The 27,512-nt window shown below is 35.8% G+C and overlaps 1 protein-coding gene across 2 annotated transcripts; it reads right to left on the reverse strand.

Annotated features, from left to right (window-relative positions):
* SAV1 (salvador family WW domain containing protein 1) lies at window positions 1–27,289 on the reverse strand. Of its 2 annotated transcripts, XM_063090655.1 has the most exons (6): window positions 26,854–27,289; window positions 24,014–24,457; window positions 10,925–11,195; window positions 8,080–8,223; window positions 6,771–6,820; window positions 1,272–1,356 (listed from the first exon to the last, which is right to left on the reverse strand). In XM_063090655.1, the coding sequence occupies exons 1-5, from the start codon at window positions 26,945–26,947 to the stop codon at window positions 6,817–6,819; spliced, it is 957 nt and encodes a 318-aa protein (XP_062946725.1). In that variant the 5' UTR covers window positions 26,948–27,289; the 3' UTR covers window positions 1,272–1,356; window positions 6,771–6,816. The 2 variants fall into 2 exon arrangements, with proteins under 2 accessions (XP_062946724.1, XP_062946725.1); XM_063090654.1 differs by lacking the exon at window positions 6,771–6,820 and having other exon boundaries at window positions 1–1,356.
* Between the last annotated feature and the right edge of the window lie 223 nt (window positions 27,290–27,512).

The raw sequence follows: 27,512 nt of genomic DNA on the forward strand, positions 1-27,512 counted from the left end.
ATATAAAATGAAACACTTTAACATTTTCAACACTTTATCAATAACTCAAACTCACGATATTTAACTGCGAGTGCTCTGTACTCTGGGAGACTACCTAAACTCAAAATATATTTACACGTATTTCATATTTACATTTACTTCAACTAATGTTGAAATTCACAGAATTCTAGCACTTTACAGACTGGAAGTATCATAAACTTGTCTGAAACATACTGCACTAATTATGAACAACATCTTAATAACTAAAAAACCAAAAGGGAAAAATAATTGAGAGGGAAATAAATGTTTTAAAGTTCTGTGACAAATGCTTAGAGGATAAAAAAGCAATATAAAATCAATTTAATAACCAAAATTTCTTATTGAATCCCTGATTGTCAATTTTGGCAGCTTAACCCAGGCTGTCAGAAGGCAGGGTGCTATGCTGTCAGGAACCCTCCACCATTCTCTTCAGAGCCATGCTATCAATGCATTAGGAGCCCTGGCTGAAAGTAAGGAAGTGACGTTAACAACTTTCAGTGCTGTACACACCTCCTCCACAGAGGCTAAGTCTTTATGATTAAATTTATTCCTGAAAGATATAAAGGCCCTTCACACTTTCATACCCCAAAATATTTTCTCAACGCACTTTTAAAAGGTTCCTCACATTTTGGTGGTGGGGGTATAACAACTATATACATCATATATAGAAATTTATCACAATTAAGGTTCTAAATCCTATTTTATATTTTGAACTACACCATGGTAATATTTAAACCATCCTATTCTAGACAATATTACACACTAAAGCAGTAAACATCTTTTTAAAAATACTGCATAGATTTTTTTCTTTTCAAAAAAGAAAGGTACTGCTGCTGTAAGAAGTAAAAAAAATGATCATTTCCTATTTAATATCTGCTTATAATAACATTTCTTGCTGCATTTTTCTTCATCAAGAACACGCAAAGCAGTTCCTAATATACCTCATTTGGAAGTGTTAACAAATTCATTTTGTTTGTTCAATAAAAGAAAGTTTTTAATAACAAAATACATGTAATTTAGAATTTTATAATTTCCAAAAAGTAAGCTGCCATTATTAACCAAAGTACTTATTTGCAATTTTTTATTGGTGAAAATATTTTAAAGCTCTTATAAAACTTAATTTTAAAAAAATTAACTTAAAAATTCTTGCCATGTTGTTGGGCATACCACTGCTGTCTCTGCTTGCGGTTTTCTAACTCTGTGAGGAGAGCCTGCCTATAGGCTTCATACATTTTAACAATCTGTTCCAGTTCTTTCATGAAGAGTAACTTTAGCATTCCCTGGTATGTATCCAGGTCAGCCAGCTGGAAGAGTTCCCACTTCAGAATGTGGTCATACCTGTTTTAAAACACAATCATAAATATGTTCACAACAAATACATAAACATGCATTTATAGCAATACTAATCTGCTTTTTAAAATATCAACTTTATTATAACTAAACAACCCATAAGCTTGAATTTAAAATAACTGAGTTATTAGCTGCTATTTAAATACACTATTTTTTAGGGAAAGGAGAAAACTGCTAATTCATTTCAATTTAAGTTAAAGAATACCTATTTCTTTTAAGTATAAGTTATTCTAATATTAACACGACAACTATGAACACAGATTTCAAACTACAGAGGTTCTATAATTTCTGAAGAACACATTCTATACTACTCATAAGTTCATCCAAAGTTAATTGTCAGGAACTTAAGAACACTTCAGAACACACTGTGCTTGTAAATGATAAGGCACAAAAATGGACAAAGTTATTTGTGTCATTAGTGTTAACAGATCTTTTTGAGGAATGCTGTTCACTAGAGCAAACAAGGAACCAAAGAGAAGAAAGAGGAATGAAGAGGAAGCATCATTAATGGGCTAAGTATTCCTGAGGTTGGGTATATAGTATTCAAAAACCCAAACAAATTCAAGAAGAAAGAATAAACTCTTTTCAAAATGAGACAATAAGGGGACTTCCAAAGACTCCACAATGTGGTGAAGAATCATGTAAGATTATATTTACATATATTCTGGAAGGCTTTTAGTCCTTCTTCAATGGTAAGTGGATCATATGCTGAGAAGGAATATGCAATCAACTGTTTTTAGCACCTCCCATGTGAAGACAACACTCTGATTCAATTTTCTCATTTTAAAGATAAAAAAGTAAAACCTAAAGAGGGTATTTGGCTCTTGCAGAAGTGTTTAGTGAGTAAAAGTTGAGAAAGGGAGAAAAATATGGATAAGATATTTCAGAGTAGTGGTTTTGAATGGTAAAATCCACTAAGACTAGACAAAGAGCTTGAACTAAAGCAAGGCGTGTACCTATATGATACTGAAGTTATACCTCTTAAATCATATTGCACAGCAGACATAACAGTAACCTTTGATTGCAAATTCTAGTAAATTTATTTTTAATAATCATAATATTTCCTACCCAATGGTTCTTTGTTCGGTAAATTCATTTATGATTTTATTCCAAAAGCATCATCCATTTAATGTAAATAAAATTAAGTTTTTTAAAAAAGGAAACATATACTGAGCAGTTAGTATGAATCACATACTGTGCTTGACACTTTTGACATTCATTTCTGTCCAACTTAGGTATGTGTACTAGAAATATCAGGGACACAATATGCAAAACCACAAGGTGAACAACATATTTTGTTGGACTCCCAATTTTACTCAATTACTCGAGAGCTGCAAATTTACTAATAGATACAGACTTCTTTGGTAGAAAGTTTTGTATTCTTTTTAGTGGGAAACTCCAACTATTTGTGCACATTAATTGGAGAGATACTGTAAGAAATACTGAATAAGACTCCATGAAGAAACAGTTACAAGGTGTTTCCTAGAACTTCTGCCATTCATGTAACTTAAGGTTTTACCTATTTGTTTGAAACAAATTCATAATTCTTAACCATCACCCAGAGTCTGATTTCCATAGTTAAGGGGCAATCCAGCAATGTCTACTAATTTAAGATGCTTAAATTTATATCAGGTGAACTACGAGAATGTTAAACTCATTTATCATCTGTGTACTTTCTAGGAAGGAAAAACAGAAAAATAAGCTGGTAAATATCATACTTATTTTTTAAGACATGAATATTATTCTTTATAAGCATTCAAGTTTAAAAAAAAAAAGCTTCAATTTTCTGACTTCCAATGACAGCATTCAGCTTCGAGAGTAAGATTATAGGTGGAAGCAACAAAATCAGAATTAGAGAAAATTCTTTGTGAAAAAGAAAAAACAGTCTAAAAGCTTAGATGTAAAAATACGGCAAAGTATGGAATGGAAACCCTACTTCCTCTGCTGCTTCTCCCCTCTGCCTATAATACACCTCAATATGCCTGCTTTTCTGGAAGTATACAACTACCAATCTTTCCTTCTTAACTAGCCAAGAAATATGCTTCCCCAAGTTTAACTTTTAGCCATTATACTCTATATACACAGGTAAATCATTCAGAAAATTGACTTCTCAAGTAGGCTAGACTTATAACACCTCTTTCACTGATTTTCCTCAGGCAATATTCTATTCAAACACTACTTATAAATAACCCATATATACAAACAGCAGTTGCTGTGATGGTACCAAGAAAAACCTGTCCACACTCCAATGGAAGCCACCTTAAGGTACCAAAAGTACCACTATCCCAGCTCCAGGTATCATAATGTACTCCTCTGTGCCGACCCCCCATAACAGTATGCCCACTCTTCCTTCCTTTCCTCCTACATCCAGAACTGGGTCAGTGGTGACACTGTGGGACTGTCAAGCCATTGGAATAAAAAAAGCCCTTACCATAATACTGCTGGGGACTGGTGTTGGGAGGGGGGGGGGGAAAGAAAGTAAATATATTCCTGATGGTCTTTTTCCTGTTAAAGATCAAATTTTATAATTTTATTCTACAGCTCAGCTTGATTACAATTATACCATGTATTACAGAATTTTGTGAGCAGATTTAAAAACATAACTTTACAGAAATTAAATAAATGATAATTTAGCATGATCTGCTAAGTCAAGTTTTGTAAGTACATGCAAAAATTGTGCTGGTAAACTACTGCTAGAAATGGAATTAAAGAATTTCAGGTAGAAGATTTTCAATTGTTTGGAAAACAAAAGGAAGAAACAAGATAATTTTTTGGCAAAAACTCTCTTTTTGTTGACATATGTAATTGATCCTCCATTATCTGACTTGTAGATAACTGCTCACCCTTTGTTAATAGAACAATATTAACCATTTCCATCTTCTCTAAAGACATAAATTAGGATCAACTAGAAAGCAAAAGGTTTCCAGACCTTTTCTTTCTTTTTTTTTTTTTTTTTTAAGTTTTTAAGCAGAAAGAAGTACTTGCTCTCTTTTTCAGTCTGGCCCAGTCTAGAAGAGTTCCAACCTATTTTAAGTTTCCTTAAGTTTTATATAGTTAGCTCACAGAACCACAGAGTTGAAAGGGACTCTAATCTTTGGAAGTCTGTTTCTCCTGATAAGAAACCAGGAGTTTCACTGAAGTACTATCTTTTCCCTGCAAAAGGAAGCTTAGGCCATTTCTTTTTAATAATGACTATGAAGTAGAAATAACAATGTAGAAAGAATATCCCTCCTCAATCTTATCAACCCAGAAATAATCAAGGTTAACAGCTGGGCACATATTCTTCCAGGCTAAAGGAAAACATAAATAGATACACATATTATGCGTGATTTAGGATCAGCACACAAACACAGGCTATACAAAGTAGTAGATCAGGTAGTATCAAGGGATAAAGAAAAGAGGAAATAGGCAAGAAAACTCCATCTGCTATCATTCTTTATCCCATTCCTATACTCCATGGATATTATGAGATAATAATAACCAAAGTCTCCCTATCAGGAATTCACTGACCATCTTATAAAGACCCACACCAGAGTGTCTTTGCAGAAGACCCAGGCTCCAGCCATAGCTACAACACAGGGTTTTTATAGAAGGAAAAATAAAGTTAATTAACTGAGCTTGTTTACACACACACACACACACACACACACACACACACACACACACACACACACACACACTCTCTCTCTCTCTCTCTCTGTCTCTCTCTCTCTCTCTCTCTCACCCCAGTTAGACTGGCTATTACCAAAAAGAATAATGAATGCTGGCGAGGATATGGACAAAGGGGAACCCTCCTACACTGTTGGTGGGACTGTAAATTGGTGCAACAATTGTGGAACACAGTATGAAAGTTCCTCAAACAAACTACAGATAGAACTGCCATACGATCCTGCAATTCCACTGCTGGGTATGACCCAAAGGAATGGAAATCATCATGTCGAAGGGATACCTGCACTCTCATGTTTATTGTAGCTCTATTTACAGTAGCTAAGAGTTGGAACCAACCTTAAATGTCCATTGTCAGATGACTAGAAAATGTGGTATATTTACACAATGGACTACTACTCTGCCATAAAAAAGAATGAAATACTGCCATTTGCAGCAACATGGATGAACTTAGAGAAAATCACGTTTAATGAAATGAGCCAGGCACAGAAAGAGAAATACCACACATCCTCACTCGTAAGTGGGAGCTAAAAAATAAACAAATAAATGAAAGAAAGATACAATAATAATAATATGCCGAGCTTTCAAAAGGAAAGAACAGAACTGAGGTTACCAGAGGTGGGAAAGGGGGTGGGAGGGTTAAGGGAAGAACTGGTAAAGGGCCACAAAAGACAATTACATTGTATAATGTTGAATATACTAATTATCTTGATTTGAGCATCACATAGTACACACAGGTATTGATATTCAACACTGTACCCCACAGATACATACAGTCAACTATGTTTCAATAAAAAAAAAATTACATTACCAAGGCTTAAATTTGACATAGGAAATAAGAAAAAAAAAAGAAAAGAAAAGAAAAACAAATCAAAACAAAACAAAAACCCTGATGCTTTTAGACTGCAATCCTCAAAGAGCATCTCCTCTCTCTGCATCAGGCACAGATCAATACAAAAGTTGAAAATTTATAGATGGAGAAGAATGGAGAGAATGTAAGGAAATGTTTCCATTGGCCAAAATTAATAAATAGTTCACAGTAATGACCAATAATTTTATAAGAATGTTAAACTGGCCTAAATGAGTAAAGTCATGGTCAAATAATTATGAGATGTTCCCTTTAGATATCCTACCAACTATTTAAATTAAATACCTGAAAAGAAGCTAGTAAAAACAAATGGTTCTAAGCAAGAAAAAAAGTGAATAAGTAATTTTTAAAATCTCCAGGCTGAAAGCATGCATACACACACACGCACATGCACAAAAGCAAGGAGTGGTGAATATATAAGATGGCAAAAATTTAGATCAGACTTGGCTTAACCTCCTAGAAATTTTATTTCAACTGTCTTTAAAACAGAAAAGTGTTACTATTTCAAAAAAGTATATATTAAAGGTTTTATATTCCCTTTATTTCAATATCAAAGATTTAATTATTCCAAATTCAGTATCCAATCATCTGAAACTCTAAAACTGTCCTTTGGATTATTTTATACTGATAATTTTGGTTTCTGAAATACAAAAGGGAAATAAATAGTAAGGCAACAAAAATCAGTAACTTAATGTTACCTTATATAATTGTTATAAATATATGCAATAACTATGTGTAAAATATCTAGCAAAGTACCAGGAATTTAATAACTGCTTAGTAAATAATTATTATTATTAAATAGGAAAGTAGTAATGACAAAAGTTAAGAGCACAGTCTTTGAAGTTAGAGATCAAGGTTCACAACCTACCACTTAATAGCTGTGTGATCTTAGTATAGATAAAGCCTCCTTTCCTTCACCTATGTAATGAATTTTGGGAAGATTATATGGAATAACATAACTAAAAGTTTAACACAGTAAGGCACACAGGAAGCAATAACAACTAGATAGTCAATAATTTATTTTCAAACACCCCCTTTTCTGATATCACAGCACTCTGCATATAACTTTGAATATAACCCTTTTCACAGTGGATTACTGACCTGAGTATCTACTTCCATTTTCCCTGAAGAGAGAAGCTCTTTGAGGCAAAAATTTCATATATTCATAATGACATTTCAAGAATAGTACCTACCTACCCCATAGTAGGTGCCTAACAAATGTCCTCAATGAAGATGGCTGTGAGTTTGCCACGCAGCCATCTTTAAAGACTCAGCCTATGCATTTTCCTCTTGAGTACAGCTTTCCTGCTCCACTCATAATAATCAAAAGAAACCATTACTATGGGCTTATACAAGGCAGCCACCGTACCATGTGCTTTAGAATGCATTATCTCTTTTAAAACTTACCACACCGAATAAGGTAGGTAAGATTATTCTCCTCCATAGTTCAGTAAAGGAAAAACATTTAGATCAAGTTCAAGAATTTGCCCAAGATCATTTAGTAAGTAGGTTGACGGAGCCACAAATCACACTCAGTTTCCCTCCTGAGCAATCTTAACCACTATAAATCTACCCCCAATATTAACAATAATCATTTACTTAGCTCTCTCAATGTACAAGACTGTGACAAATACCTTAGATTCATTTTCTTACTGAATTCTTAATAATTTTAAGAGTAGGTACTATTACTATCCCCAATTTACAGAACACAAAATTAAGTTAAACACCTGCCCAAGGATACACAGTTAAAAGTATCAGTGAACTCAGATCATCTCATCCCAGAACTTGCAGCCACCATGCTATATTACACTTCCTCAACACCACTGTGTCCTGCTTTGTTTCACCCATGTATCTAGGACTTACTTGGGTCCTTACTTTTATCATAAGAACTGCAGCACTCAGTTAATCTTCCACTATAAAAATGTAAGCTGCTTCTTATATCCCTAATAGCAGAGGTTTGCATACAAAGTGACGATTCAATAAACGTCTGCATAACTAATATTTCTAGTCAATTATTTTCAAACTTAATAGGCTGTGATATCCTTTCTTCACATAAAATATTATTCAGAAGCCCAATATTATTAAGAACATGATGATACTTGGGTTAAGCAGCCTAGAGACTCTCTCCAGCCCTCCACTCACCCCTCGAAAATAGTTTGTGCTGTAAATTTACTTACTTCACAGGGGCTCGAGCATAAACCTGAAGCCAGTCAGGAATTTCTGCAGTATGATATGGATTTGCAGGTACCAGAAGGGACTGATTTCTTTCAGTTTGCTGTGGCTGGTACGTGACAGGAGGTGGTTGATCATACCGAGGTACACTAAGAAGAAAGAACTGACATTCATGAAGACAAAGGCCCTAAATCTAAATAAGAAATTATAAAGCATAATATTTAAGCATCTTTCAATGTGTCTCCTGCCCAAACTGACTTCCTTCTGTTATATAAAAGATAACCTAAAAGATAAAGGTCTGGCATTCCTTACCATACTACAGGGAAGTAAAATCTACCTTCTCTTGCAAACTGGTATGCTGCAAGTGATGGATATAAACCTAAGCTGAACATTTGCATATTTTATAGAGATGTCTTTTGCTTGGTATTTATTCTTGTCAAGGACAGCTTCAAAGGAGGCTATAGAATGTTTGAACTAAGTTGTAATCTTTAAACAGAGGCTTGAAACCAGAATCATAAACTTCCATACTAACCAGTAATTAGCTATAAATTCACATCAGAGAAGTTGATAGTTTCTCTCAAAACAGAATGGATGTTTTCTTCCTCCTGCAGGCTGAAAAGGAGGGTTGGGATATGTGGTGCAGCAGGGGTGAGTATTGTGCTTTAAATAATCCACATTAAATGTAGATAACTTTTACTTTCACCACCTTAAAAGAACGTATGGGAGCTAGAGTTGATTAGAACCTATTTTAAATCATAGAGACTTCAAAAACAACAACAAAAAGACCATGCTTTAGTTAGTTCTAACAGCCTGTGTATGCTGTGGAGAAGGAAGGAACAGTAAAGCAGGGCAGGGGTGTTATATGGGAAAGTGCTAAGAAAAGCACCGAACCACGTGAAGGTTAAAGACTGAATTCTGGGAGGCCAGAATGGTCAAACTTAAGACAAAACTGGAGGGGGCCTGCCCCCAAACAAAGACTTATGTGTATATTAGAAAAGGTCATTATTTACTAACTGGTATTAAAATAAGGATTAGATTACACTTTGGTTAGCAACTTAAAGATCATGTGCAAATGGTACTGAATTTGATCTTCAATTTTTCTTTCCTAAGTAGGTTCAAAGAGAAATATTCCTTGATAGCACAATTGGAGGGTGGGGGAGATTTGAGGCTTTGAAGTCAGATATGCCTGGGTTTTAACCTCAGTTTGACCACTTATGAATAGTATGAATATAGGCAAAATTGCTTCACTTCTCTAAGCCTCCGTCTCTTTATTTGTAAAAGCGGAATAATACATTCATACCACAGATGGTTGTTCTCAGAATTAAATGAGCCAATGTAAATCAAGAGTTGTGAATAAGGACTGGCACAATATAGACAATCAAATAGCTTTTAATACTACTTTTGTGAGTTTAAAGACAGTGTTTATTCTCTCCTGTTGAACATCTACAGAGTTGCTGAGAAAAGCAAATTAATTATGAAAATGCTTTGTAAACTATAAAAATTCAGTTATAACATAAGGTTAATGGTGATAACCAGGGAAACTCTCAAATCTGGCTATTTGGACCACAAAGATCTCAGCCACCTGACAACAGCAAACCCCAACCACAGGTTTGGTTCTTTTGATGGGAGGACCACCTCAGTAGTTCAATAAACAGTGACTGATTGCCACTAAATGGAATCACTGGAAAAAGCTGATTTTCAAAGTTAAATCAATAAATCCAAATATGTAAAATAATTAAACACAATAATAACAAAGCTTAGTCTTCTAGGTAATAATGTGAAGGTTATTTTCATAATTATTTTAATGGTTATTAAAATATACAAATGTCCACCATAACCAAAAATCTGTATAATGCCAGGTGATACTAAGCAACATCTATCAACATGCTGATGATATTTTACCCATTTTTAATCTCATGGTTCAGTTCTTGAAGCTCAAATGTGGTTAACATGAAATATTTGCAACTTTATTACTATGCTAATACTAGCTTTATACGTACTTTGAAATCCAGTGTATATTTTACTCTTACAGCACATATCAATTTTGATTAATCACATTTCAAGTGCTCAACAGCCACATGTGACAACTGGCTACAGTATTCGACAGCACAGGGCTAAAAAAAATGCTGGCAACAAACCAGATCTACTAAGAAGCCCGGTTTCAATCAAAATAGCCCAAAGAATCACTGGCTATATTTATTAAACAGATCTGTAATATTTTATCCAGTCCCAATTTTCGCTTTCTTATCCAGCAACAGTAAGAAACAGAACATAAAATCATGTCTGAAATTGAGCAGAAACAGAAAAATGTTATCATTCAAAATTATATTTTGACTTTGCAGGAGGTAGGTCTGTGTTATTTATAGGAACTTAATTATGAAGAGACAGATGTTTTACTTATTTATTTCAATTTCTGGGTATCTACAATAAAAAACATTCTGGCACATTAAAACAGAATCTGATCATAATAACACTAATCAAGTTTTTGAGGTTCTTTATAAAGTTTTTTTTTTTTTGTCTTTTTCGTGACCGGCACTCAGCCAGTGAGTGCACCGGCCATTCCCATATAGGATCCGAACCATGGCGGGAGCGGGAGCGTCGCCGTGCTCCCAGCGCTGCACTCTCCCGAGTGCGCCGCGGGCTCGGCCCTTTATAAAGTTTTTTTAAGTAATTTTTTAAATCATTAGTCATTCATTACTAAATGTAAATCCAGAGAAAGTCATAAATTTTGAAAAATAAGGCTTTCAAATCTCAAGCTTCAGGATGCCTTTCTCTTTAATAAAAATGAGTCCAAAATCTAACATTAGACAATATCAAATCAAAAAATTAAAAATAAAGTCAATACTCTACCTAGGAGCACAGGGATGCCTGTACTGAGCCTTCTTATTCGTGTGATCTACATAATAGGTTCCAAATTCTGATGACTCAACTCGCTCCCATCCAGGAGGAAGTCCTTCTCGCTCAAGAGGATGGCTCCAGTGAGTTGTATTTGTGTTATGATCTATATAATATTTTCTCCCTCTCATTGTCCAGTCCACAGACCAGCCAGGAGGAAGGGGTAAATCTTCAGAACCATGGTTAGTTAAATTTCCTAAAGATGTAGCAGCAACTCTCCCAATACCTGGGGGAAAAGAGAAAAAGAGAGGAAACAGAATAATTATTCAGAGCTAAAACATATGACAGCTGAGAAACAGTTACAAAATTAAGAACCCAGATTGTACTCTCCTGTTAAAATTCATGATTATGACATCACAAAGTTTTTCATAAAACTAGCCAGTATTACTATTATGTGATTATAAAAAGAGGTAGAAATTAGACATTGAAATTAGTGTGTGTTTTTTGGGGTTGATACTTCCATCATCAGGCCATACAGACATTCAACTAGTAGCAAAGCTACATATGTACACTGCTAAAGGAAAAGGAAAAGAAAATTTCAACTCATTCAATATTTAAGATTGGACATCTCATCAAAAAAAAAAAGCAAAAATGAACTTAAAAAACCATTCCCAGTTTATAATTTCTTAAAAATAATCTGGCTGTGCTCTAGAATTATTAAGTAAGCTTAAGGTAGGAGGGCATATGGTCAACATGCAAGAATCAATTAAATGTTTGTATCCTAATAATCAACAACTGGAAACAGAAGTTATTGAAATAATAACATTTATAATAACTCCAAAATCATCAAATATTTACATATGTATCTAACAAAACATGCACAGGATATGTATGCTGAAAACTACAAAAACACTGCTGAAAGAAATGAAAGACCTACCACATTAATGGATTGGAAGACTCAACATAGTTAAGATGTCAGTTCTTCTGAAATGATCTTTATGTTTAAGGTAGAGTGGTCCCCCCTTATCAGCAGGGGTTATGTTCCCCAGTGGATGCCTAAAACTGTGGACAGCACCAAATCCTATATATACTATGTGTTTTCCTATACATACATACCAAGGATAAAGTTTAATTTATAAATTAGGCACAGTAAGAGATTAATAACAACAACGAATAATAAAATAGTACAACAACAACAATATTCTGCAATAAAAGTTATGTGAATCTGGTCTCTCTCTCAAAATATCTTACTGTACTGTATTGTACTTACCTAATTTTCAGACCATGGGTAACTGAAACCTCAGAAAATGAAAGGGTTACTACAGTAATTCCAATCGAAATCCCAGGAGTTTTTGTAGATATAGACAGGTAGCAGACAAGCAGACTTTAAAATGTATATTGAAAAGTAAAAGATCTACAGTCAAAAAAAATTTTTAAAAAGAAGAACAAATGTGAAAGACACACTACCTGATTTTAAAACTTAATATATAAAGCTACAGTAATCAAGACAGTGTGGTATTAATAAAAGAATAAATAATGGAATATAATAGAGAATCCAGAAACACACTCATACATACATGGTGAACTGATTTTTGACAAAGGTAAAAAGGCAATTCAGTGGAGAAAGGATAGTTTTTTCAACAATTGGTGCTGGGAAAATTGGACTTGCATATCTAAAATAATCACAACCTGTTATCTCCCATTTTCTACAAAAATTAACTCAAAATGGATCATATACCTAAATGCAAAATGTAAAACTATAAGAGTTTTAGAAGAAAAAAATAGGATAAATTTTCATGACCTTATGTTAGGCAAAGAGTTCTTAACCATCATACTCAAAGTTCAACACATAGAGGAAAAATACTAATAAATTGGTCTTCATCAAAATTAAAAACACTTGCTCTGTGAAAGACACTGTTAAGAGAAAGAAAATCAAGCTATAAACTGGGATAATGTATCTGCAAATCACATATCTGACAAAGAATTTTTAACTAGTGTAAAGAACTCTCAACATGAAGAAAACAGTAGTACAACCACACAGTGAAATCTACTCAGGATTAAAAAGAAACTAAATGTTGGTACATGCAACAACATGGATGAATCTCAAAGCACTATGCTGAGTGAAAGCAGCCAGTCTCAAATGATTACAAATTTTATGATTCCATTTATATGACATTCTTGCACAGACAAAACTACTACAGTTGCTAGGAAATGGGGTTGCTACTACTGGTTGCTAGGAAATGGGGTTGGGGATAGCAAATTTGGGGTGATGAAAATGTTCTATATACTGATAGTATTGGCATTACATGAACCTATATACATATTTTTAAAAAGTTAAGTTTACTATATGTTATTTAAAAAAAGAAAAAAGAATAACCTGGCTGTGTAATTTTATTCTCATACAATAGTAATAGTGTATGTATAACAAATCACTCCAAAACTCAGTGGCTTACAACAAGAATTTATTTAGTTCATAACTATGTAGGTCAGTGACATAGGCTGAGCTCAGAAAGCTTCCTTGCTGCTTGGTATGTTATCTTTATCATTATTTGATAAAGTTATCTCTAGTATGAGATAACTTCCCATATGAGGCACTGTTGATGATCAGACCTTCTCAGACCTAAGCTGCTACTTTTTCTACCCCTAGTTCACTCTGTTCCAGCTACATGCACCTCCCTGCTGTTCTCAAACATGGCAGGCACTGGCTATTCATTCTCCCTAGGACATTCTTTCTTCAGATATGTTTGGCTCACTTTCTCACCCTCTTCCAGCCTCTTTTCAAATGTCTCAGTGAAGCTTATTCTTACTACCTATGGCAATCTACATCTCCCCAGACTCTATTTACTGTTTTACTTTTTTCGTGTCACTTTAACATTTGAACTTAAAATATAACTTTTGTTTCTTTATCATCTTTCTTATCCCACAGAACCCCACAAGAAAGATCCATAGGATGGAAATCTTTGTTTTGTTCACAGATATATCTCAAGCCTTGTGATACGTATGGTTTGGTTTTCATTCACGGTTTCTGGCTTGCTCTAACCTTACCCTGCCTTTCTATCTTGGAGCTGGCCATAAAGAAATTCTCTGACCCATCTTATCTGATTGTAGGTCATTAGACCCCCTTTTGAGAAGGGGTCCCACCCCATGTCCAGGAGGAAGGAATGCTACACAAAGAGGCCAGGAAGAATCTGGACAGGCCTTCCTAGGTTTTCCCACACAGTCTATTACTGTTAGTTCACACTCATTTTGTCCAATCACATTTCTACACAGTGTCCATGCTTCGATCATGCCTATGTAATGAAGCTCCCATAAAAACCCAAGAGCACAGGGTTCAGAGACCTTACAGATAGCTGAACACATGGAGGTTCCTGGAGGGTGGCATGACTGGGGAGGGCATGGACGCTCCTTGCCGCTTCCCTCTTAACATGCCCTATGTTTCTCTTCATCTGTATCATTTAAAATATCTTTTATAATAAACTGGTAAATGTAAATATTCCCCTGAGTTCTGTGAGTCGCTCAGCAAATTAATCAAACCCAAGGAAGGGGTTGTAAGAACCCCGATTTATAGCCAGTCAGCCAGAAACACAGATAAAACAACCTGTAGCTTGCAATGGGCATCAGAAGGAGGTTGGAGGGGGGACAGTCTTGGAGACTAAATCCTCAACCTGTGGGATCTGATGCTATCTCCAGATAGTAACAGAACTGAATTAGAGGACACCCAGCTGGACACCCACTGCAGAACTGCTTCCTTGCTTACCAGTGGGAAGAAATCACCACACATTTGGTCATAGACATCTGTCTTCTGTGTTGATTGTTACTGAGCAAGAGTATAGGAAAAACACTCTAGTGTGTGTTTTTTCCCTATACAAGCCTCTAGAACAGTATCTACAGAATAAAGCAAATAGTATGTGTTCAATAAATAAGCAATAGTAATGAAAACAACTGTGGTATTAGTGGAGGAAAGACGTATATACCAATGCAACAGAATAAAGAACCTAAAAATAGACCAATACAATATGCCAACCTGATTCTAGACACACACTCAACAAAAAAGTCTATCCCTTCTGCTAACACTTAAATTAGAAACCATCTAAATATCAATCATCAGAAAATTGATTAAAAATATTTGAGAGGTCCACAAAATGAATTCCCACACAGCTACTTAAAAAGAATGATTTTTTTAAAGAGAAAGAACTGAGGTAATTCCACCCATAAAAAAAATCTAGGATATATTAAGTAAAAAAAGCAATTTGTAAGCCAGTATATAAAATAACACCATAATGGGGCCGGCCCGTGGCTCACTCGGGAGAGTGCGGTGCTGATAACAACAAGGCCATGCGTTCGGATCCCATATAGAGATGGCCGGTTAGCTCACTGGGTGAGCGTGGTGCTGACAATACCAAGCCAAGGGTTAGGATCCCCTTACCGGTCATCTTTTAAAAAAATAAATAAATAAATAAAATAACACCATACTAGTTTAAAATATTTATATATCTGTTAGTATATTCACACAAATAATCAGAAGCACAAGAAAATGAAGAACCTCTACTTACATGTTTTTATAAAGTTTGAATTTTTTAAACCAGACCCAATACAAAATTAATTCTTGAAACATAATATAGAACTGGCAAAAATGGTGTGGGGGTGGGAGTGGGGGGAGCATGGAGTTAAAGTGGTTAAAACGGATAAACTGAAAATCTTTCTAGGCTTCCAAAAATAAGTACAAAAACTGCATTAAATATTTTCCTTGATTCATGGACTGACTTTGCCCCTCTCCCTCCCAATTAGTTTTACCATAAAACTAATTCATGAAACTAAGGTGAAACTAAGTCATGAAACTAAGATGTTTCTTACAATCAAGGGGACAAATAAATCTGTTAGTCGTTAGGCAGCAGACGTAGAGGTATTACCATTGCCTGTGCATATCCAAACACAGTCTTGGAACCTTTTTGATAATGGGTTTGTTTCAATCCAAGAAGTCTGGGACTCCAGCTAATTTTATGTATAAAAATTATGGGTCCAGTATATGTGTGTTTTTAGAAAATGGAAAAATCCAAGGGATAGCTTGGAATTAATATAGCCACAATAGGGCAGTTTTAATTAGGATAAAATGTTTATTTGTGAGGTATATTAGAAAAAAGGGAATAAAAAACCCTGCAAAGAAATCTAGTTTTTAAAATAATATCAATATTGACAATGGATTACTGAATAAACCAGAAGCTGTCTTTGTAGTTTATTTTTTCTCTTCGGGATATAGCTCAGTCAGGAAGTACAGTCAATTTATTGTGTCTAAAATTCACTTTGAATAATTTTTCTCAAGTATGGATAAGCCATTTGATGTATACTTAGATTTATTTCTTTCATTTCGTTTCATTTTTTAGGGATTATTTTTCTAAATTTTGATTTCATTTTGTTTTGTAGTTACATAGGAATTCAAACACCTTGGAGAAATGACTTCTGGGGCAGGAAAAATGCAAGATGATCCGGAACACTTTTCTAGTATCAGAAAGTAAGAAACTATTCAAAAAAAGGATCACGTGAAGGGTGCAAAGGAGCCACCCTAAAAGAGCTCACAATGGCCACAGCAAGAACAATTTGAGTAATCAAATAAGTGACTCAATATTAGATTATAACCCAAAATATAAAATAAACATACATGTGTCTGTACTGATACCACAGAATAAATAAATGGGGGAGAAGAGACAAAACTTCCTTATAGAAGAATTCCACATATGTGGATATTCCTCACTCCAGGAGGTAAAGCTCAACTCACCTATTCCCCCTTGACAGTGAATTATAGTTATGGCTCCTTTCCAAGGAATAGAGTATGGAAAGGGGAAAATAGTAACTTTATAGTAGAGAAACCTGGCAAACCTTAACCAAGTGATGAAGGTATAACATCACCAATAATGTCATATGCATATCATGTACCTTCTTATATATAAGGACACTTCACCTCTGTGGTATCCTTTCCAAAAACCAGTAAGCCCAGCCTGATCATGAGAAAAACACACAAAATCCAAATTGAGGGACATTCTACAAAATATCTGACATGTACTCCTCAAAACTGTCAATGTCATGAAAAAAACAAAATACTGAGAAATTGGCATAGAAGATGACTAAGGGGACATGACAATTAAATGTAATGTGGACCCTTGAACAGAAAATGGACATTAATGAAAAAAATGGTTAAATCCAAATAAAGCTTGGCATTTGGGAAAAAATCCATGGGCTCATAAAGATACTAAAAATAAAAACTTATTGGTTACCTTTGGTGGTGGCCAGGGTACCGCTTCATTATTCTGAAAAGCAATCTTTCCTATATGAACAGCAACCAAATAATTGATAAAAGAAAGGTCTTCATTATAGAATTCCAACTAATACATACAGAAGAAATGATCAAATTTGAGTATCACAATTTGCAACACCTAAAAAGATAATGGATATAGCCAATGATCACTAATGGCTGCCCAAACCAATGGGTAAAAGGTTAATGGAGAACTTCTTGATAGATGATGAATCAGGCTATCATCTGAATCTATGGTCAATCTTTGCATCACAAAAAGAGAAATCAGTCATTATGTGTCTCTGGAACTGAAGATATGTGATATTCTCAAATATGTTTGGTCTTTGTCCCCATTTCCTGGCATACTACTCCTAAAATCCTTGGAATCTCCAAACTGGTAAGTGTCTTTTGTATGCTGAGTTGAATAATGGCTGGCAGCCCTTGGGTAGCTTCGCGATGGGGGCAGGTCAACAGAAAGACCAAGGCAGGATTGGATTGGAGGACTGCGACTTTCAGCCCCACCCCCAGCCTCTGGGTGGGGCAAAGGGGCTGAAGGTTAAGTCCATCACCAGTGGCCAATGATTTAATCAACCATGCCTATGTTATGAAGCTTCCATAAAGACCCAAAAGGACTGGGTTCAGGAGCTTCTTGACAGCTGAACACAGGGAGATTCCCAGAGGGTGGCACTCCCAAAGACAGCATGGAAGCTCTGTGCCCCTTCCCCCATACCTTGCGCTATCCATCTCTTCATTTGGTGTTCATCTGTATCCTTTGTAATATTCTTTATAATAAACCACTAAACATAAGTAAGTGTTCCCCTGAGTTCTGTGAGCCTCCCTAGCAAATTAATCAAACTGAACTGGAGAGGGGGTTGTGGGAACCATGATTTATAACTTCACGGTCAGAAGCACAGATAAAATAACCTGGGGCTTGTGATGGGCATCTGAGGGGGTGGCTGGGGTGGGGGGTGGACACCCAGCTGGTGTCCACTGCAGAACTGATTGCTTGCTTGATGTGTGGGGGAAAAAACCCACACATTTGGTCACAGAAGTCTTCTGTATTGATTGTTGAGTGAGTGTATAGGAGAAACTGAGTTTTGTTTATCACTCTTGTTCAGTACCCTTTGGGAAGAAAGGCATATTTTTTAAAAAGGTGGTGACAAAACAACAACAAAGCTAACAAGGCTTTTGGTGGCATTGACCTTGGCTTCTGTCAAACTGCAACTGAAGGTTTAACAAATGCAGCTTAAGCAACTTCAGTCTTAGAAAATATTTAAAGAGAAAAGAAACAAGCCAACGTACTAAGCACATACACATACAAACAACATTAAAATCACATTGTGTAAGCATGCAATGACTTTATACCCTCTGATACTTCCACTATGTTGAAATATCTTACTAAAACTATAACCGAGAATAGCAATGCAACAATTTTTTAAAAATTATAGTCAATTCAATGTACTTATATTGAGTTATTTATAAGAACCATAACATTTTGGCCAGACAGAAGTACCTCTGGAAATATCTAACATAGATTTCTAAATACAGTATTATTAAAAACAAAAACTATTACAGTAATTAAAAACTATACAGGCTTAGAGAGTATTAAAGTTTGTGAAAATTTCATTCACCCAATTTTCATATACTTTCTGAATTTGCCTAAATCTAGAAACACAAGCTCTTTTACATTTAAACAGTATTAGGCACCAAAAACCATATTTGAACTATGATAAATCTGAAATTCATATTTAGAGGAAACATAAAGACTGTCTCTAAAAACCCTGGTTTCTAAAACTTGATTAAACCTTGACAATTTGATAATGGAGCCAGGAAGTCCCCAAAGTTCCAAATAGGCTTATCAGCTTTATTAACACTAAGTAAAACCCCAACACCATGTAAAACCATGATTCCTAACCTTTTAGAGATATCCATAGTCTCATGACACATCCTACCTGTACTCTCTGAAAGTATCATGTGCACTACATTTTTTTCAAACTATTCTTTGTGATAACTTTATAAAACTTATTGAGAGATGAATGTAGTAAAAGAAAAAATTAGAAATCACTGGTCTAAAACATAAAACTTTACTAGTAACAAAATAGGTCTAGCAGATTTAAAAAAAAAAAAAAAGAAAAGAAAAGCTACATCAAGCACTAACACATCGTACCTCCACTCTAAGTTCAGCCAGAAAGTTGAAGCTTCAATAACCAAACATGCCAAATCTGGAAAAAGCACAGAAGAGCACATAATATTCTTACAAAGGGCACGAGCACTAACAGTTATGAAAGTGTACTTTGTCCCTGGCCCTTTCCATATGTCTTATTTCATACTCAAAACAGCTCTATGAGGTAGTATTATCACTACTACTTTACAGATGAGGAAAGTTTCATGTAAGTTATTTTACAAACAGCCACACAGACGGTATGAGGTCAAATAAATTTATTACTAACCATGTAATCTTAGCTACAAAAGATCAACTGTAATTCTTCAAAGAAAAACATGATTGCCAGTATTAAAAGAAAAAGAAAAAGTAAGTTACCAATTTTGAACTAAATCAGTGTGGAAAAACAAGAACTTCAGTATTTGAACCACAAGAAAAAAACTAGTTTTCCATAATTTCAATTAGTCCTACAAAAGAATAAGTTGCATTCATAAGTAATCCTTAAAACAACTTCCATTTGCACGAATTAACTGTAAAAACACCTTTCATTAATATAAAGTAAAACACTGATAAGCTAAATACATGATTTCTCAAAGACACAGATAAAGTATTATTTTGTCGCTATACCAAGTTTTCACTTGATAACACCTCCAGAGAACTTAATCTCACACAAGGCAGATATTTATGACATCTACTCTTATAAACTAAGCTTAAAAATTCTGGTTTCCAAATTTTATATTGACTACACAGAATAAAATGGACCTGTAACTCTAATCAAGTTCTACAAGGTCTTTAGTAAAAGACTCTAAACATGATAGCCCATGTTATAATCAAGATGTTGATCAAGATATCTAAGTACTGAATTAAGCCAACTGCTTTCTCTCTTCCTCTGGAAAATAATTACAGATGTATCTATGTATGATTCTGGTTAACTAAATACTTATGCATTTATTGGAATAAATATAAATCCAGTTGTGGTTTTTTTTTTGTAAAGCCTGACACTTTTTAGTTTGATTTTTACAACTTGATTTCTTAGTCATCTTTAAAACGTTTAAAATGTTTTTAAAAGTTTGTCACTTCAAACTGCATAGTACTAAATTACTTAAGTGCAAAACAAAGGAATTCAAAATTCAATCTGCCTTTAGTATTCCAACTAAAGACTTCCTGTTAAAAGTAGGATTCCTTCCTTTGGCACATACAGTAAGAGCCTGACTGCTATGTTGGCTAAGAATGTTAAAGGTCAAATTTCACAACTAAACCTAGAATTCTCTAAGCCCTAAAACCCTTTAAGATATTATACAACTTGTTTTTGTGCTTCTGCTAAATACAGTAAGATGAAGTTAACCCTTGAGATAAGGTGTTTCCTGGAAGTCTAAACAACAACTAATAGGCAGGAATCGCTATTGTCATTAAGTCATTACAAAGCAATTTTTCATATCTTTTCATGCTTATTAGTATCAACGATCAAAATTTAATGCTTGTGAAAAAAATCTGTCTATAGCACATCCCTACCCTCCCACAAACTTACTTTCTCCTTTCTGTTCATTCAATTCCTTTACGCTATCCAGCATAAACCTTGAAAATGTAAGTTTCAAATCTTTTCAAGATGAATTCAAGAAACTTTTCAGCTATTGTCTCATTTTCAGATTTTTCCCTTCTGGAAAAGACAGTTATTATGCTTTTCTATTTCATTAATAATTGGTTATTAATCCTCCTCTGCAACTTAAGAGATTCCTTCAAAGTACTGTTTGTTTTTTTTCTAGAAGATAAAATACTAAATCTATTAAATTTCTCAAGTAATGTATCAACTGCTATAATAAATGCACAACTTGTTTTGGGGGTGGGGGGGTGGGGTGTGTATTTTATTACCAAAACTTCAAATAGCTGCCACCTTCTTCAGGCTTGATGCAATCTGATGTTGAAGAGTCTGGGATAAGATATAGAACACAGAGCTTACTGTGTAGTCTCATTAAAACAAGGCCTTGGCTATTCCATGAAATCAAATGGTTTTTATTACAATAATATTCTTTAATTTTAAAAAAATTTCAATTAACCTGTACTTTATTTATTTCTAAGTTGTGATTGGAAAGTTGTTTTAAAGTCTGTCTTTAAACTTAGAAAAATGAAGTCAGATTGCTCCTTAAAGAACATAAGTAGAGATTTCGTTCTACAGAATTTATTTCCTCAATGATATTTTGGGAATCAGAACTTTAAAATATGAATTAGAATTTTGATTTTAACTTGATATTATTAATTCTTCATATGTATATACTTAAAACTCAGGCAGAAAAGTATTATGAGCTATTGGTGATGTTTGCAGTATAAATATAGATGGGGAAGATCTAGGCAAAGAACTAATAACCTGTGTTAACAGTAAACATAGCTATTATTCCTGCTCCCCCTCCACTACCAAAAAATGTATTGATTCCACAGATCTGAAATCTCTGGAGTCATCCACTCATTCAGCCACTTGTTTTTTTGAGCATCTCCTATGTAGCTAGATGCTATGCTAATCCTGTGTAACTATCTGACTTTTCCCTCTCCCTTGTCCCTAAAACCGCATTAGTGGCCAAGTGCTATTAGTATGGATTTGTCCCACTTCTCCCCTTTCCAAATGTCTGAAGCACAGGTAAAGTCCTCATTAACTTATTTAAAATATTAACTGTTGAACATGTACCCAGTGGAAAATTATGGAGTCATTAAAACTACTCATAAAAAATATATAACATTAAGAAACTCATTCAAGTATAAAAGCAAGGATACAAAACTGCAAAGTATAATCACAACAACGTAAAAAAAATTGGCATGGAAAAAGGATGAAGGACATAACAAATATACTAAGAGAATCTCTAGTGGTTGGGTACTTTTTCTGCATTTTGCAAATTTCCTATATTAAGCAGTTATTACTCTAAAAGAAAATAAATGAGCTTTATTTTTAATACTTACGTTTTCAGTTGGCTAACAAATTATTTCTGAGGTTTAGAACTGCACATTAGAAATAACCAAAATAAACACTCAAGTATGAATTGTCTTAATCCTTTAACCTAGAAGTTCTTTAAAAACAAAAAAGCAGTCATGCATGCTCATTATAGTATTTCTACATGTTTACAAAACCTCTCCACTTCAACATCCCAGTGAGACCCTGATGTCAGCTTTCACAAAATTAAGCTGTCCTTACCAACTATTACACACTATTCCCAAATTTTCAAACCATTAATGATTTACTCTCTTCCAAACCCATAATTCTCATTTTTTTCTTCAAAGGTGTCCTAGATTTGCCTTTTCCTCTCTTTTGCCACTGGTACCTACAAACCTCTTTTCTCTAGGAACCAACCTATCCTGAATAGTACTAATCTTTAAACACCAATTTCATAAAATCACTTGCTCTTTTTTTTTTTTTTTTAAATCACATGTCTTTTTGAAAGGCACAATGGCTTCTGCTTGACTCAAGTCTAACTAAGCCTGTTGCTGGACCACAAATCTCCATTTCACCTCACATCTTACTTCTTCAGACCAGGCAGAACTACACAATATCTTGAATTTAAACAATGCCTTCTCTGTTTTCACTGGGCTAGACCCAACTTTCCACCTAAAATGTCCTTCTTCTGCCTCCTGTTAATCTAAAGGCCAAGCTCAAAGCCCAGTTCAAGTCCTTTCTCTTCCAAAATCATTCTTTTAGGTGTTCCAGCCTACACTAATCTCTCTTCTGACTCCCTCTTGCACTTAACAGCCAGTACCACAAAGTCAAACAACTGTTCTTTGACTATTGTGTATATATTGGTTTTGTTTCCCCAAATAAGGTACCAAAAGGCAGAGACCAAGAGGGCCAAGAAAAATGCTAGACACATAAATGATTAATACTGAATGAATAAAGATTTTTCTACAGTCATAATACTCGTGCTCCAAAATGTTTTTAAAGAAGTTATGTGAACCAAAAAGTAAACCTGTCTTATTTTTTTTCTTTATCCTGCCAAAATTTAAAGCATACAACTTAGTAGGTAGGGGAAAAAACAGACAAAAAGTTTAATTTTCAGCTTGCTTCAGTTTATCTAATAAAATCGAGTAGAATTTTAGATAAATTTAAGAATAAAGTAGAACTGTACATTTCTCCAATCTCTTCTGCTCCTGGTAGGAGTATCCCCAAGTCAGAAAATATGGAAAGCAGGTTTTTTTAATTACATGGCTAATTTTCTGCCTATTACAAAAAGAACAAAAAGGCATACTCAACACAATTAACCATGTGACAATAAGTGTTTTTGACCAACCTGGGAAATATCCTCCTCCGTTCCCAGTTTTAAGTCCAATTTCTCTGAAGACCTAACCTTCCCATTCTACCAAATCTAAACATAATTCACCCCAACTGGAGACATTAAATTCTCTAGGTTTTCAGGCCTCACAGTGTTAACAGTCTATATACCTTGAGATCAATACCAAGTTTATATAACACGAATTAATAAAATAAACACAACAGTTTTTTCAATCTGTGTAGGTTAATAACTAGTTCCAAGTGGACTTAAGCAAGACTGGCAAAATAAAAAACTATTGTGCCATGAGTATTTTTTGGCTTCCCAGGAAAATCCAGAAAAGAGCGTCTTTGTAACTGAAATATTAATAAATATCAATATAAACTAATGTACTATTTATAATGTTAAATTACCTGAAGCATGCCTCCCCTGATTCTGTGGCATTCTTTGGAAGAGATCACGGTTATATTCATAATATCTGTAGTCTTCGTGTGCACGATCTCCAAGTGGCCGTCTTCTCTGACCATCAAAAAAATTATCTGAATAATAATATCGGGAACCAGAGTCTCCATTTTCAACAGCAAAATTAACTTCTGTTAAAAATGACTGAGAAGAGCCATACTCCCGAGGGACATCTGCTAGACTCCTGGCAAGATAAGAAGGTGCAGATAATCTGTTGCTTTCTCTTCTCATTACTTCATGAGGTGCTCTTTGAACTGGAGTTCTAAGGAAACTCTGGTTTCTTGAAACTACTCCATCTCCAGAAGCTGAAAAGGCATTAGGGTTTGAATCTGGAAGACAGATATCAGTTCGTCTTGGAATTGTTGGACCGTGCCGGATGAATGAAGGCATGAGATCTATAATAAAACAAAGAGTAAAGTTAAATTTCAATATAACTTTTCAAAAGTTGTCCATTTACATTTACCACCCTAAAATCAAATGTCAATTTCTCAAATTCCAATTTAAGATAGTACTTGGGTATTTTAAATTGAGGAAGATTAATGTTTTCACACTCAAATGAATTTATAATTTTCATGAATGTGCTATGCATAAGCTCAGCCAAAATCAAATGTACTCTGCAACTACCATACATAATATGATAAACTACATATTAATGAAATGCTCATGAATTAAAATGCAAAAATAGAAAATCTAACAAATCAGGGGCCGGCCTATGGCTCACTTGGGAGAGTGTGGTGCTGATAACACCAAGGCCACGGGTTTGGATCCGGCTGGTTGGCTCACTTGGGAAAGCGTGGTGCTGACAAAACGAAGTCAAGGGTTAAGATCCCCTTACCGGTCATCTTCAAAAAAAAAAAAAAAAAAAAGAAAGAAAACAATCTAACAAATCGATACACAGTTACTAGTTACCTAAGATTACAGTTCGTTTTCTTTTCACTTCATTTTAGAAACTGCCAAAAATCTTTCTTCGAGCAAATACACTATCAGAGATAAAACAGAAAAACATAATGCTACTCCCGAATATGTAAAGGTGGATTTCTTTACAAAGATTTTAAAATTAGTAACTCTGTTCCTCTACTCTTGGAATTACCTAGCACTAGTACACTAATCAAAGGCTGGAAAGCCAAACATCTAGGTATGAAAAATTAAAAATAAAAAGATTTTATTTCAAAAAGACACAAATGTTGCATCAATTCAAAAATACCAAGCCTGAAGCTATGGCTCCCTTAAGAACAATTACAGTTCAAAACAGAAGATAATAGTAGAAGAATAGTTTCCAGGATATAGTACTTCTGAATACAGAACTTGAAACTAGCTTAGATGTTCCTGATGAGAAAGTAAATACCTTCAAACCATGAAGTAAACTGGATACGGAGACCATTTTATTAGATTATTAAGTAAAGAATATTAGAAGACACTCATTAATAAGATTCAGAAGCTAACACTTTACAGAAACAAATTGATATCCAAATCAATAAGGCTCGACACCTGAAATTTAAAAAAATACAAGTACTATATCAAAAGTTATTTAATTAAAGGTAAGACAAACATAATTCATGATTTCAAGTAATGTTTCATAAACATTTTTGCAGTAAACAGCAAGCCATCATTTAAAAACAGCCAAAAACATAACAGCATGTGTAACTGAAAACTAAGCTGTTAAAAAAGGGTTTAAAAATCAAGTTTCAAGTTACTGATGTACCCATCTAATACATTTTGTCGAAAAACTGCAAGTATTACAATAAATCTGGAAGGCTGCCGATGTGGTTGTAATGGAAAAACATGCTCTCCACCCCTTTCCGTGTGATCCCGGGCAAATACTAGGAAACTCTATGAACAACTTCGCAATTACAATATGAAGTAATGTTAAATCACAAGGTTACAATCAGCTTCCAATTAGGAAACTTACACAAAGGGTCCAGCACACAGCATGGGCACCAAAATATTAGCTCCTTACCTCACAACGTCCTGAACACACAAAAGTTAAAAAGTAAGGAGATTCCGCTCAAAACTCAAAGTCAAATACTTAAAAACTGAGAAGAAATGCGGGAGGGGGACTGCAAGGGAGATACGCCCTATTAAAGTTAAAAAATATTTGTTGGTAATTTCCCTAAATCAAATCATTTTGAGTACTTTGCCTTTTTGGAATCTCACAACCGTAGCCCAATACAAATACTGTTACAAATACAAATACTCTTTTAGAAATACAAATACAAATACTTTTGGCACCTCTGCTCTGAGATCTAAGAGTGATGAGGCTCTGGGTAATAGCTACAATAGCGACGGTCTGCTCCTGGCTTCCTCAAGTCTAAGTCTGACTAGAGCAGCAAGACTGAGGAATTCTGCACCAGAGGTGGCCCAACTTCCAGCCCAGGCGAGTGGCATCCGCAATGTTTGCAAACATAAGGCACACCCCGACGTGTCTAGGGGAGGAAAGTGTCCCAGTCTCACCACTGTTACTCCTACATCATCAGGGGATAGAGCAATTCAAGTGTTTCCCAGAGTCTCTTTCTTTCAAGTTTTCAAAACCAACATCATTCACCGGGAGGGGGGAAGTGTTATTTTTAGGGGGTGCCCCAGGCCGGGGGAGGGGGAGTGGTACAGCAACCCTACTTTCTTATTTCTTACTCTTTACCGCCTTTCAGTCCACGAATACCGCTCACGCACAAAAAGACTTTAAAAGCCAGTGCTTCACAGAAACCAACGAGAAAGGGGGAGCCAAGCCGGGCGACCCGTCCGGGTCCCTGCGGCCGCCCAGGCCAGGTGTGGGTGCGCCCCGCCCGACACTCACTCCGCAGCAGAGGAGACGTCTCCTTCTTCACGTACTTCCCCTGCACCTCGGCCGGCTTGGACACTTCGTTTTTGGTTTTCTTTCGGGACAGCATCCTTGACGACGAGGCCCAAGGCCGCGCCAGGCAGGCTCCCTAGGGCTTCGCGCCGGACGCCGGCCGTCTCCGCCGCCACCTCCGCCGGCGCCGCCGCCTCCCTCCCTCCCGAGCAGCCGCCGCCGCCGCCGCCGCCCGTCCGCAGCCCGGGGTCGCTCGCAGGGGCTGCCGCATGTTCGGGGCGCTAAGCGCGCCGGCCGCCGCTCAGTCGCATGTCAGTTCCTTCCCGGAAGTCTGCCCGCTCCACGACGCTGCTGGGGACGCCTTGAGGAGAGGCCGGGGGACGCCCGGCCAAGGCCATGGTCCGCCGCCGGCAGCCTAGGAACCGCTACCGCCGCCGCCTGCGTCCCGTAAACTTTCCCCGCGGCCGCTGGGGATTCTGGGAAACTCGACGCAGCGCGAGCTGCCGCCCCTCCCCCACCCAGCTCCGGGGAGCGGCTCCGGCTGCGGGACTCCCGCGCCGGCGCTCAGCTAACGGGCCGCCCCCGCAGTCTCCTCGGAGGAGCTGCGGCATCTTCGCTCATCCTCAGCCGGAGGCAGGTCCCGCGGACTGACGGGACGAGGG

The sequence above is a fragment of the Cynocephalus volans genome, chromosome 3 (assembly GCF_027409185.1).
Source record: "Cynocephalus volans isolate mCynVol1 chromosome 3, mCynVol1.pri, whole genome shotgun sequence".
Taxonomy (NCBI): Eukaryota; Metazoa; Chordata; class Mammalia; order Dermoptera; family Cynocephalidae; genus Cynocephalus; species Cynocephalus volans.

Excerpts from the sequence above, each read along its gene's own strand:
- SAV1 (XM_063090654.1), bottom strand. The coding sequence starts at position 26,947 with ATGCTGTCCCGAAAGAAAACCAAAAACGAAGTGTCCAAGCCGGCCGAG. Across the intron at positions 11,196-24,013 it reads TCAGGGGAGGCATGCTTCAG|GTATTGGGAGAGTTGCTGCT; the intron begins GTAATTTAACAT and ends CTTTTCCCCCAG. Across the intron at positions 8,224-10,924 it reads AGGCATCCCTGTGCTCCTAG|TGTACCTCGGTATGATCAAC; the intron begins GTAGAGTATTGA and ends CTTTCTTCTTAG.